Source organism: Zonotrichia albicollis, chromosome 10, assembly GCF_047830755.1.
Source record: "Zonotrichia albicollis isolate bZonAlb1 chromosome 10, bZonAlb1.hap1, whole genome shotgun sequence".
NCBI lineage: Eukaryota > Metazoa > Chordata > Aves > Passeriformes > Passerellidae > Zonotrichia > Zonotrichia albicollis.
This window is the reverse complement of record NC_133828.1, coordinates 1,602,596-1,615,702: the sequence shown is the minus strand read 5'-3', so window position 1 is coordinate 1,615,702 and position 13,107 is coordinate 1,602,596. Positions and strand designations below refer to the sequence as shown.

General features: G+C 45.2%; 1 protein-coding gene across 34 annotated transcripts in view; it reads right to left on the bottom strand.

The window, feature by feature from the left end:
* The window catches only part of NEB (nebulin), a 108,291-nt gene extending 102,340 nt beyond the window's left edge, over positions 1-5,951 (bottom strand). For all 34 annotated transcript variants that reach the window (XM_074547825.1, XM_074547791.1, XM_074547798.1 and 31 more), the window contains exons 1-4: positions 5,819-5,951; positions 5,002-5,110; positions 4,434-4,499; positions 913-957 (exon numbers count right to left, since the gene is read on the bottom strand). In XM_074547825.1, coding sequence (XP_074403926.1) covers positions 913-957; positions 4,434-4,466 — 78 coding nt within the window. In that variant the 5' untranslated portion in view covers positions 4,467-4,499; positions 5,002-5,110; positions 5,819-5,951. The remainder of the gene's footprint in view (positions 1-912; positions 958-4,433; positions 4,500-5,001; positions 5,111-5,818) is intronic.
* Between the last annotated feature and the right edge of the window lie 7,156 nt (positions 5,952-13,107).

Below are 13,107 nucleotides of genomic sequence, written 5' to 3'. Positions count from 1 at the left end.
TCACCCCCCTGAGATGGTGAAAGGGTGCTCTGCTCTCATCCAGATCCACAAGGAGACAGAAAATCAGGGACACTTTTCCTACTGGGATTACCATTGTGTTCCCTATATATCACCCACCCTAAAAAAAACCCACAAGGAATGAACTCCCTGGCTGGTTCCTGCATCAAACTCATGGAATTATTCTCCAGAGGGTCTGGGAGAGTGAGGCTCCAGCTGCCTCTGCTCTACATAATTGAATTTCCAATCACTTTAAATGTTTTATACACTTTCTTATCAGCATAGTCATGCTGCAAGCAGTAATTTTAATACTAAGATTCTAATGAAAAGCATCTAAAAATAATTATCATAACTAAAAAAGGTGCTCCAAGACCACCCAAATAAGTGTCACGTTTTATTTTGTATCAATTAGCTTTATAAAAAATTGCTTTTATGAAGGAATTAATGAAGGTCAGAGTTCTGAGTTATTTGCATCGATGAGACAGAGCTGAAAATGCACCAAGAATGAATAACTTCTGTTTCTGCAGAAGCCCATGCCATAAAGAATATTCATGATAACACAGCAGAGAGTTGGGTTATAGCTGTTTCAGAGGTAGAATTTCAAATTATGGCAATCACTCCTTGGTGACCCAAATCGTTGTTACCAGTGACATGATGAAAAATCTACAAAAGTGTAATTTCTCAGTGAAATTACACAGGGTGAAGGGAACAGAACTGATACATGTAAACTGATCTTACATCATCACACAGCACGGACTTGAAGCAAAAATAAAGCATTAAGCAGCAACTGTTCACTGATATTTGTGTGTTTAATGTGAAAAATTAAACCTCAGGATACAAAAGGCTGCTAATTTAAGTGTTTCATGTTAATTACATGCATTTATGTGCTACATGCACTATGACAGGGATCTTTACCTCGTGAGGCTCACCCTCCTCAATAACTGTCTCCTCAATGTAGTACTTTGGAAAAAAAAGAGAAAAAAACATCATTGTTAGGCCAGATCAGCAAACTGTAGCTTCTGTGAAGCTGTTTTAAAACACATTTCTGGAGAAACAGGATTTTAGTTCACAGCTGCTTATGGAGTCATTTGGTAACTCTGAGTATCTGTTCAAATTTTGCATTAATGATTGGGTTTTCATTTCATACATTCCCCAACTAATAATCGTCCAAATAATCAATGACAGATTGTTATCTAATTTTACCCACAAGAGGGAAGACATTGATGACCACATTAAAAGAATCAGCATTTAAACCCCAGGATTTTCCTGGTTTTTATTTGGTGACACTCATGACTGTTGTCCTCAGGGCTGCTCCTACAAGGACAACAATAATTTCTGGCTGCCAGTTAAACTTTGTTGCTGATCACAACTCTGAGCCTGATGATTTTTCACCCATTTTACTGCCCATTGTCCCCTCATAATTTATAATCTCATAAATTTGGGGATAAAACCACAACGGGAGGTGTCCCTAAAGCAGACCAGGTACACAACCTTCACTGGTCTCCCCTTGTCCACAGCAGCTGTGAACTCATTATAAAAATTAATGAGATTCATCAGCCGCAGACTTCTCTTGATAACTTCGCCACATGACCTTCATGTGTTTAAAAATAGCTTCTGAAGGGATTTGATCCACAGCCTTCCCAAAGTGAGGTTGACCAGCCTGTAGCTCGCTGGATCTTCCTCCTTGCCTTTCTTGAAGACCAAATCCAGCTGAACATTGCCCATGGGTGTAGGAATGGAGTTTGTAATGTTTTAAATCTTTATGTTTCTGCCAAGTTTTCTGCTCCTGCTTCCACCTTCAGTATATCTATTTTTTTGTGTCATTTTCCTCAGTCAGGAGCTCTGTGTTCCTCCACTCCACCCTTCTGCTGTTTGATTTCTGCACTTTGGGCTGAGTTGTGTGCTCAGGGAAAATCGTGCTGGAGGATTACCCAACGACCCTGGCTGTCTTTGCTGTTTCCCATGGGAAACAGCGCCAGGTTGTGCCAGGGGAGGTTTTTGTTGAAAACTTTTTTTAAAATTTATTTCCCGTCCGCCACTTCCCAGCCGCGGCCGCACGGTGGCGCCGTCTCTCGAAAATGGCGGCCGGCGTGAGGGAACCGCCGGGGCCTGCGCCTTCCGCACCTGCCCCGGTCAAAAATGACGGAAAAAAGCTTTTAAAAACATTGCTGCACGATCAGCACCCGCTGTCTGCGGGGTGTGCTTCAACTGCACTAAGATAAAATGGAAAAATGCGGGGTTTATGTTGGAAAGTCTCCTTCGAGCAGTAATTGCTTGGGGTCGCTTGCCACAGCTGCGGGAACGGAAAATCCTTTGAACCTAAAAAAATTGTCTTTAAAATTTAAGCCCCTTTCTGAGAGCTTTTCCTCAAAGTTAGTTCAAGGGAGCAAGCCGTACTTGCCAAGCTGTGACATACTGGGCTGTTCTGAGGTGATTTCCGTGCTGGACCCACCTCGACAACACCTTCCACAAACCTCCCACAAAATCTTCCACAAAAGCTTCCTCAAACTTTCTACAAGACCATCCACAAACTTTCTACAAAACCTTTCACAAACTTCCTACAAAATCTTCCACAAAAAACTTCCCACAAATTTTCTACAAAATCTTCCACAAAATTCTCTGCAAAACCTTCCACAAGCTTTCCACAAAATGTTCCACAAGCCCCCCTGCGAAATTGTCCACAAACTTTCTACAAAACCTTCCAAAAAACCTCAAGTAACTCGACAGCAAATATTTGTAGCACTCACTGTGGATTTTTGCACATCTCAAGACAGCTACAACATCAAGTAATAGCTCGTAATTCCAGAAAGTTAAAAAATAGCATTTTAAAATGGTTGGCAATGCCTCAGCCACTCAATATTCAACAATCATGTCCTTCTCTTTCAGAAGGGGAATTTCTGGTATGTTTAAATTCTTGGATTGATGCAGGAATTAAGAAAATTCTAGAAAGGCTTAAAATGGTACTGGATGCTGTTGTTCCTGTTTTATTTAGCATCTCACCACGAGTATCCCAAGGGAAGTGACTAAATCAGTGTGTCCTCAGCCCAAGGGATGTGGTTGCAGCAAGGTGGTCATTGAAAATTAAAAACAAAGGATGAAATGGGGCTGTGTGAACAAAAAGCCCAAAATACCATAGCTCCTGCTGGAATAAATAAACAATGAGAGCAAATAAATATCCATTGCAGAGAGCACACAATGCACAGGAAACATAAAGGCGATTACAAGTAACATGGGAATAAGGAATTTAATGAAGGGCTGGTGTCATTGTAGCTAGGTAGTAAAATGACTTTAAAATCGACTTTATAAGTGCTGACACCTATTTTGCAAAATGCATTTAACTACTCAGATGGGCAAATCAATTGGCTTCACTTCATTCACCATTTGAAATATATAAAGCTGTCAGTGCCCTCACACCACGTGAAATCTATAGTCCACTGAACACAGTGTGGCGGCAATGAGTTGTAGGATGTTTACATTTATACCCTTCTTTTCCTCAAACACTGATTTTTCACAAGTCTTTGTATATTTCATAACACAAGTTAATTTCAGAATAGTAGCAATGCAACAAGTAAGAGCACACTGTTAATTTCGTGTACTGTTTCAATAAGAGTCATTGTTCCCATGGTCCCAGCTGTAGGTTGCCCGGTTCCTGGGGAATTTTTTATTCAGTTTCCTGAGTTTTAATGACCTACTGGCAAATTAATGGAGATAGAATCATGGAGTCACAGAATGCCCTGGGTTGGAAGGGACCTTAATGATCCTCTATTCCACCCCCTGCCATGGGCAGGGACACCTCCCACTATGCCAAGGTGCTCCAACCTGGCCTTGGACATTTCCAGGGATCCAGGGATAGCCACAGCTTCTCTGGGCACCCTGTGCCAGGGCCTGCCCACCTTCAGGTATCAGGATTTCTTCCTGATACCTAATTTAAATCTACCCTCTGTCAGTTTAAAGTCCTCCCCCTTCTCCTGTCACCTAAATCTGACTCCATCTCTGCAATGTCTCAGGCTAAATTGGTTTGTGGTGGCACAAAGCTGCTGCATTTCTGCAGAGGCAGGGCTAGAAGGGAGCTTCCAAAGCCATCTTCACCCATGGATTGGGTGACAGAGGGCAAGCCAGCAGGGAAAAGAGCTGGCCCAGTGCATCTAAAATTACACAGGGAGTAATCAGAAAACCTTGCACTGAGTGTGGGATGGTTCCAGTCCTTATTTAAACTGAGCAACTATGACAGGAACCAGGAGACTTTGCTCCTCCGAGAGCAACTGTTGTTGTTGTTGTTGTTTTAGTGATGAAACCATTTAATAGATATCTAATCATCCCTAATCTTCGGAGAGCAAACAGCAACCTCTGCTCCTGAGCAGCGTCTCAGTACGGTGATTAATGCACTCAGTCACAAGGCAGGAACAAACATTTCTGCTCTCACATTTTCTTCTTACCTCCACAACTTCCTCGTATTCTTCTTCCTCCATTCTGAGGGTTTGCTTCTGTCTTTCCCCCACTCACTGGTCACACAGCAGGTGAAAATGTGAATAAACAGTATTAGCCCATGACTGAAAGCGCCATGAGAAGGTGCAAGTCAAGCTCATAAAGCTCTTGGGGTCATGGTTAGTAACTAGTCAGACCCTAAATAAAGTTGGGATCTGTCATTACTTGGACTGTTATGGAAAACCATTGGATTAAGTTTCAAACATACTGATATAAATTACAATTCTGGACAAATATCTCATTCCAATTATAACATCAACTCTGGATCAAATGAAAATAAAATAAAATAAAAGCGATAAATAAAATAAAAGAGACAAAGAAGAGATCTCTTGAAACATGATGTGATATTTTCATTACAACAGAATTATTTGAAGCATTTTTCTTCTCTCTGTGACTGTTCTACACAATTTCATTATATCATTCAAGCTCCTGTTTGAGTGGGAGATTTACATTCTACTAACTTCATTCATAAGTAGGAGCATAATGTAGAAAAATATTGTAAATATTATTTTCAGTGACCTTAGGTTAATGAGGCAATTTCTGTCTTCCCAGCATCAGCCTACAGAGATGCTCTGGGGTTGGGTTTTTTTTAAGCTCTTGTGGGTTTCTTCTCTCTGTTTCTTCAGACCTGGAAAAGATGAAAATCCATAGAGTTGGCTGAAGTACAAAGCACAGATTAGTGGCAGACCCTTTGAACTAATTAATCAACACACTGATTTTGCTGTGAGGCAAAGCTACAATTTTCCACCAGAGTCTGCAGCCCTGTTTCTAATGTTGGGAGGGGATGAGGCTTTGGAACAGCTGCTCCTGAGTCCAGGGATATTTGCCGTGTAAGCTAATCCTGCCAACTGACGGGGCACTTGGGTTGAGCTGGCTAAACTGCAATTCCTTCTGAGGCAAGGGAAGTCAAGTCATGCAGGTTAAATATAGGAACACAGAATACTGGCCCTTTTTAGTCCCAACGGGCTGAGAAAAATGGCCAAAAATCAATTGGGAAAACCGTGTTGTTAACTATTAAAATAAGTTAAGAATAACTCAAATAACGAGGGACAGATCACGTGAAGCAGTAGGCAGAGGTGTATGAATAAACTCAAGAATGGGGTTTGCATGCAAGCACAACCTCTTCAGCCTGTCACTGTTACAACCTCCAGCCACACTTCCAAACCCCACTCCAGGTCTTTTCCTCCTCCTCCAACCCACAGCCAGTCACTCAGACAGAAAAACTGACTTCCATGGGCCAAGCACAACAAGTATTCCCAGAAAACTACAGGATGGGGAAACAGCTCAAGATCCTCTTGTAAGGAAAAGAAGTGAAATGCATTTAAAATGCCCTTACCAGCGACATCCAGTAAATATCCTTTGGAGCAAAGGCTCTCCAGTGTTCCCTCCTGAGCAGCACTGGCGAGAGCGAGGGGCTTTGGTGGCTCCTGGTGACGTGTGTGGCCCACGCAGCCAATCTGGCTCCTGCCCGCTCGAGTTTCAGCCCTAAATATACGCGGTGACCCCGAGGGAGGGCACCTGTTCTGAGCTGCTGCATCAGGGACAGCGAGCCGGGCACCTCCGTGCTCCTCAGGAAACACAGAACGCACCAGAGCTGGGCTGGAGGTGCAGCCCAGGCAAACCCAAGGGACTGCTCCAGTGGAATAAAACGTAATTAGCAGGGTTGATAACAACATTGAATTTCAGTTGACGGAGGCAGTTTCATTCCTGTGACGTGCCTGAATAAACACCATCCAAATTCAAGAATCTCTGAGCTTGAGGAGTCCACACTGCAAACCAAACTTTAGTCAAAACACAGCTTTAATTTCACCCCGTAAGGACACCTGAAATGCTTTTTCACCTTGATGCAAATGTTTTTATCACTTATGAAATGTTTCACAGCTGATCACACAGACCCAGGAACATGTGAAAAGCAACAGTTTGCAGGGAAGGAACCCAACAAAGAGCCAGCATCCCTGGTGAAGGAAGTCCAAGAAGAGCTGATAAACAGATTAAGTGACAGGGGAGCAGCCCTGGTGTTTTGGAAGGTCAGGAATGCCGTGATGTATGGAGCAGAAGCAGGGTGATGATAACAGACGTGACTTCTTAGGGGATGACTCGGCTGACAAATAGAGTTGACTTTGGTTCTTCAAGGAGGTGCATTCAAAAGGCAATATCAACAATGATCCCCTTCCATGTGCTAGATCACATTATTCAATAAACGGTTCTCAGGAGCCCTTGAGAGACATCTTTTTCTTTAACTCTTTCCAGTAGTTCATATTTATATCCAGATGAAATATCATATCTCATTCACTTCTGCCAAGTATTTTAGACTCTGCCCAGAGCTGCAGACCCCTCCCTATCTCCTTTGGCCAAGCCATTTTCAATTACTCTGCATTTTGCTTTACTAGGCAGTCCTTCCCCTTTTAATCTGATTTCTGTTTATTTAACTTTCTTAACCTCTTTTGAAATTGTCTAGAAATTAGCACAGCGTGTTGTTGGAGCCTCTGGAGAGCAGCTCAGCGTAACCTGCTGCTCTCTGCTCCTGATCCTCCGTGTGTGCACTCCAGAAATAACTCACAGGCCCCTTCTCCTCCCAGGAGCTGCTTTTCAATAGACTGGATGACAAACACAACATCTTCATCATCAACAACAAACCTTAATGGAGTGAAGGGTCAGCTTTCCTTATTGAACATGTAATTATTGTCATTCCTGCTCAATCCTGGAAGCTCCTGCAAAGGATTTCTCTCTCAGTGCTCCTGTGCAAGCCCTGTGTTACTGGAGCACACCTTCAGATTTTACACTGCTGTTTGACATCTTGCTCAGAAAGACCCTGAACAAGGCTGAAATTGCATGCAGGACAGCAGCACCCCTTTTTCTGCCACTGAAATGCAGATGTCTTTAGCGTGGCACACCTTCAGCAGCACAGCTCAGGGCTGGAGAAAAGCATGGAAGAACCCATGGAAATTACAGAAGGGGGCTGAGAACAAAGGAATTATTGGTGAAATGAAAAGTTAGGCTGAATGTAGGATTCTTGTTCTGCCATCGGAGCAGGAAGAGGGGAGGAGGGTGCTCAGTTCCTGCATTTTGGGGCTTTGCTCCTTCAGCTCCAGATCCCAAGGAGCAGCTGTGAGAACACTGTGGCCATTGTGTGGGCAAGGAGAATGGCAGGATCCCTGAGGCTGGACAAGCCCTCCCAGCCCCCTGAGTCCCAGCTGTGCCCATGCCCACCTTGCCACCAGCCCAGAGCCCTGAGTGCCACCTCCAGGAATTCCTGGGGCACCCCCAGGGATGGGCACTGCAAACCTCCCTGTTCCTAACGTGTATGAGATAAAGGGAATACCAATGGTTAATATTTTGATATTTCCTCTTTTCTTTTGAATTGTTTTGTTGTGAAAATTTATGTCTGACTCTGATTTCTGCTGGAATAGTCACAAAGGCATAGAATCACTAATGCTGGAAAAGACCTCCAAGATCATCAAGTCCAGCTTTTGACTTTGTTGTGGAAATACTTGACTTTGTGGGGGACATATATTTCAAAAGCATTACCTGAGCCCTAGGTGGGGCCTGGCAGCTCTGCCCCAGGTTAACACCCCAGGCCGGATTTACCCAGGGCACATAAATGAGCTCAGCACTTCTGAGCTAAAGACAGCAAACTGTAAAACTACTGGCAGGAATAAAAAGGTTGTTTTGCATTTCAGTCACAAAGATTAACGCAAAAAATATTTCCTTTACTTAACATATTTAAATATTGAGTTCAGTCAGTCCTGCTTATCCAACAGGAGCCACTCAGGGCATGATGGGTCAATGTCCTGGCATCCCAGGTGCTATATTTAACCTCCTGACATACCTGGGCTTAACAAGCACTGTATCATTGGAAAAGGACATTTAAATACATATTTATGCCACCATGTCTATTTTTAACCTACCACCAGTGAGTTCCTTCTCATTCTTTTCACCTTTCCCCTCAGCAAGGCTCCTCTGCCCCAGCACCTTTTGGTTCAATGCATGGAAATACTGTGGAGAGCATTTTTACAAAAAAAAAAAAAAATTAAGGGTTTGGTTGGACAAATGCAAAGGATTGTCTCCAAATTAAATATCCATCTATTTCTCCAACCCCTCCATTTTTACAGCTGGCCAATATTTTTCTTCTGGATGAAGCCAGGCTGGGAGCACAGGCCTTGTCAGAGGTTGGCTCTGGCCTTACAAACAAAAAGGTTTTTAGGAAAGAATACATATTCTAACAAGAATTCCACCTTTACTTCAGAGCTGCTCATCCTGTTTCTCAGAGTATTAATAGAAAGCATTAGATCATACCAAATAATATTCTTGGGGGCAGTGAATCAAGGTGCTGTGAGTATCTCCTCAGTGTCTTGTCTTCAGGTTTATTTTTTGATGCTGAAGGGCTGCTGTGACTCAAAAAGACTTGGCTGGAAGAGGAGGCATAAAGGAATATTGATATGATTGATATGGAACCAAAATTAATTTTATGCTTTCCAACATTCCTGGACAGAGAAGGAACTGTGGCCTCACCCATCACATTGTTTGGGTATTGACCCAACTTTTTAGTGTTGAAAGTGTCCCATCAGAATATTGCAAAGACTGAATCAAAAGATGATTTAAAGTGGGGAAAAAATACAAACAAACCCAAACTTAAAAGAAGAGGAACAAGGTGCCAAATATTGGTTTACCTTTTTCATGGTAAGATTTGATAAAGCAAAGAGAAATGACATGAACAAATGCTCCTCCAGCTGGTTGTAGAAACTTAAAAATTAGGTTAATATTTAAACCCCCAGCACTGAGGATATAAACTCAGAGTGTAAAAGATCCTGTGTATCGACACAAGATATTCACTGGGGCCACTGGCACAAGGAGAGTTCTCCTCACATGACAGCATCTGTCACAGCCTCCCCTGTTCTTTACTTGGGGCCTTTGAGAATCCTCAAAGAAAATATTTATCCACAAGATGATGTCAAACAGCCCAATTTATCTCCCCTGCTAATGTTCCCAAGGCAGCCACAGGGCCTTGGACATGGGTGCTCATCAGAAAGGAGATACAGAAAGGCAAAGGTCCTCAGGAATTCACAGCCAGCTCTGATTGTATTGATCAGATTTCCTGGTGAGGGAAGCTGAGATTCAGCACCCAACTCAACATATTCAGGTTTTGGAATATTAACATCAGTTCCTACAAACTAGGAAAGGAAGGTGAGATTCTTCTCCAGCCTTTTGTTCTTCCTGCTGTTTCTAAGGCAAATAAACTTTTGTATTTTTAGAACAGAGGTACAAATATCAGCTGTAAATGCCAGTGAAAAGCCCTGATTGGCAGCCAGAGCTTCAGCTCTTACCCTGCCTCCCACACTTGTCCTTTGGACAAGCCTCTGCCTCACTACCCTTCAATAAAATAACACAGCTCTTTTATCGTTAAAAGACAAAATTTTTCATTATTAGCACCATTTTGCAAATCATTACAGAACGGCAGTGACAGCTGTATAGGGCTGTCCCATCCATGGGGTGTCACGGCCAGGTTGGATGGGGCTGGGAGCAGCCTGGTTTGGTGCTCTGACGCTGCTTTCCCCTCCTCAGGGTGGGTTATTGCTGAGGAAACACAATTCCTTCCTGGAGTGTTCCTCCTTGGAAGAAATCCCCTCTGGGCGCTCCCCTCAGGTGCCCGCGCACGCTGTGCCACCCCGGCCCCAAGTGCTGCTGCCATGAGGGCACATCCCCGTTCTCTCACCGAGCGCCAGCCTCACATTGCAAACCCACCGGTTTCCTGTGGGGAATTTAGCTGCTAGAGAATGGAAAAGTACAAAGCCATGGCTAATTCCAAGTCCTGCACCTGCATAGATAGCGTGTCCTTGGGCCTAGCTGTGGTAGGATAACAAACAGTGAAAGAGACATGAGAAAAGAGAGATGTAACCCCTGAGGAATGAAGAGTTGATGGCATAGTTTAACCAATAGATTGCTTGGCTTACAGAATATTCATAAGCTTATTATTTGCTGTATAAGTGTCTGATGCTCTCTTCAATAAACAGAACTTGCTGATCACTCCTATGGAGTGTCCGAGTCTCCCCTCACCGACAAATGGCTCACCCCGACAAAGGCCTCTTTCTGCGACAGTTTCCATCTCCTGCCTCCTTCCCCCGGCTCCTCACTGAACTCCCTTGTTGCCTTCTGATCCAAGGCAGGCGGCCTGGTTTCAGGAAACAGCATGGCGACCCTCTTCCCCAGGGTCGCTTGGGCCTAAGAAACACGTGGACACCAATGTGGTGGAGGATCAAAGGCCTTTATTCTCTCTTCCCGTGGGGTTTTATAGTCTAGGGGGCTTCTACGTCAGGTGGGGGTCTGTCCTTACCATCTATGGTTAGTAGGGATGGAAAGTTACTTGGGCAAGTGGAAAGTTACTGGAATCCGGTTCAGGGGGCTGCATTCCTATGTTAATTTTCTTATCTAAGGGGGCAGGGGCCCTGTCTTCCCGTAACATCACGAGATCTTCCGAACGCCAGGCCCTACCTGCTACACTCCCTGCACTGAATTTAGAGCAGAGTTGGTGTTTCCTCACAGCACCAAGCTGAAACAATTTATGGAGAGCCATAACCCACACCAGGCTCGTTTCTATCCCAGATAATTTAATGTCTTCACATTTCTACCAGAGCAGGAAGGTTTCACATGGGGTTCTACAGCCCTGCCAACTTTCCACATCACCAACAAAGAGATGGATTAACACAGAGGCATTTCCTGCTGTAAATCCTCTGGGTGGAGAGCAGGGCTGAGCACTCCCTTAGAAACCATGAACCATCACCTTCATCCTGCAATCCCCTCTGCTGCTTTTGCAGTTCAACATTGCCCTGATGCTGCTGGCAGATGTTCGTGCCCTGTGTGAGAACAGAGGGGAGAAATCCAGTATTTACTCCCCAGGCCTCCATGCCTTTTTCACCCCGGACAGGCTTTCATTGCAAGAGTGAACAAACTCTGAACACAAAGGTGTGATTGAGGTAAAATTGTGACTGAGTCCCTTTTCACCTTTTTTCTCCTTGGGCAAAAGAAGGACAAGTGTTGCTGTCCCTCTTCCCCATTCCAAGGGTTTTCCAGCTAGTGCAGGGTTCCTCTGTGGAGTTCCCAGTGAAAAGGGCTCACAACTTCCCTGCCTGGATCCCTGTCCCCCCGAGCCCCTCTGACTCCCCCACACTGCAGAGCAGCTCCCACAGCTATGGAAAATCAAACGTGCCATTCATGGGCTGGGACAGGAACTGTCCCCAGATCACAGAAGCTGCTGCAGGAGAAGGTCAAGGCTCAAAGCTCAATGAATCTACTCAAGAAATCCCAGAATAACCAAATCTCCCCACTGACAGACAATCCATGCACCTTGAGTCTCCTCAGTCTGCAGGATGCTGAACCAGAGCTCACGTGTCCAATGTCACAGCCTTTAGCAAACTGCAGCCCATGTCTGAGACTTGTTTTTAAAATATCCTCTCTCATTCTGCTGATTTAAAAGGGACATATTTCTCTGAAAGGTTCAAACACCTCTGACTGTAAAACGAGGGGGAAAAGCAATGTGCTTCACATTCCTGGGGTGGTGTCTCATAGCCTGAAATACAACCTGCAGCAGTCCATAAAATATTAAGACTGCTGGCTGGCCGTGGCCAGGAATGCTCTGCAGCAGCAGCTCCCAGGGGCAGAATGCTCTGAGAAAGGTCACTCACACAGCACTGAGGTCACCAGCACAACAGCCACCAGGAGTAATTCTTCTCTGCACTATTATTAACAGCACTGAGCAGCCACCAGGAATCTGCTGGGCTCCCACTGCCCTGCAGCGGCTCCAGACAATACAACCCAGGAAATACAACTTTGTTACTGCACCAATAGAGGGACATTTAACCACAGTGGAGAATGGTAACATCACAAATTCCCTCCCCTCACTCACTTGGCGCTGGGCCGTGCTCTCCTAGGGGACATCTCCTCAGTGGGGCACCTGCAGGAGCTCCTGAGCCAGCAGAGACTTTGCAAACTGAGCTGGCCCCTCTGACATCCCAGCAGTGACATGAACGGGGATCTCACCTGATAACTCACACAGGACAGCTGGAGCCAGGCTGGGAGCGCTGGGAATGTTCCCCTGGAGAAGGGAAGGATGCAGGAAAACCTCAGAGCCCCTGGCAGGGCCTGAAGGGGCTCCAGGAGAGCTGAGAGGGACTGGGGACAAGGGATGGAGGGACAGGAGCCAGGGAATGGCTCCCAGTGCCAGAGGGCAGGGATGGATGGGACACTGGGAATTGTTGGGAATTGGGAATTCCAGGCTGGGAGGGTGGGCAGGCCCTGGCACAGAGAAGCTCTGGAGCGAGTCCTGAGGAGGCCACGGAGAAGCTCCAAGAACTGGAGATTCTCTCTGGAGACAAAATGCAGCAAAATAATTGTTCCAAAATCTCCTTTTCTTACCCCTCCCTGCCTTCTCCCCATGGTGCCTCCCAAATCCTGATGCTGGGCCAGAGCAGCACATGGAATTGTGGATGATGGCTGGAGAAGGGAAGGCTCCAGGCAGAGCTCAGAGCCCCTGGCAGGGCCTGAAGGGGCTCCAGGAGAGCTGAGAGGGGCTGGGGACAGGGATGGAGGGACAGGAGCCAGGGAATGGCTCCCAGTGCCAGAGGGCAGGGA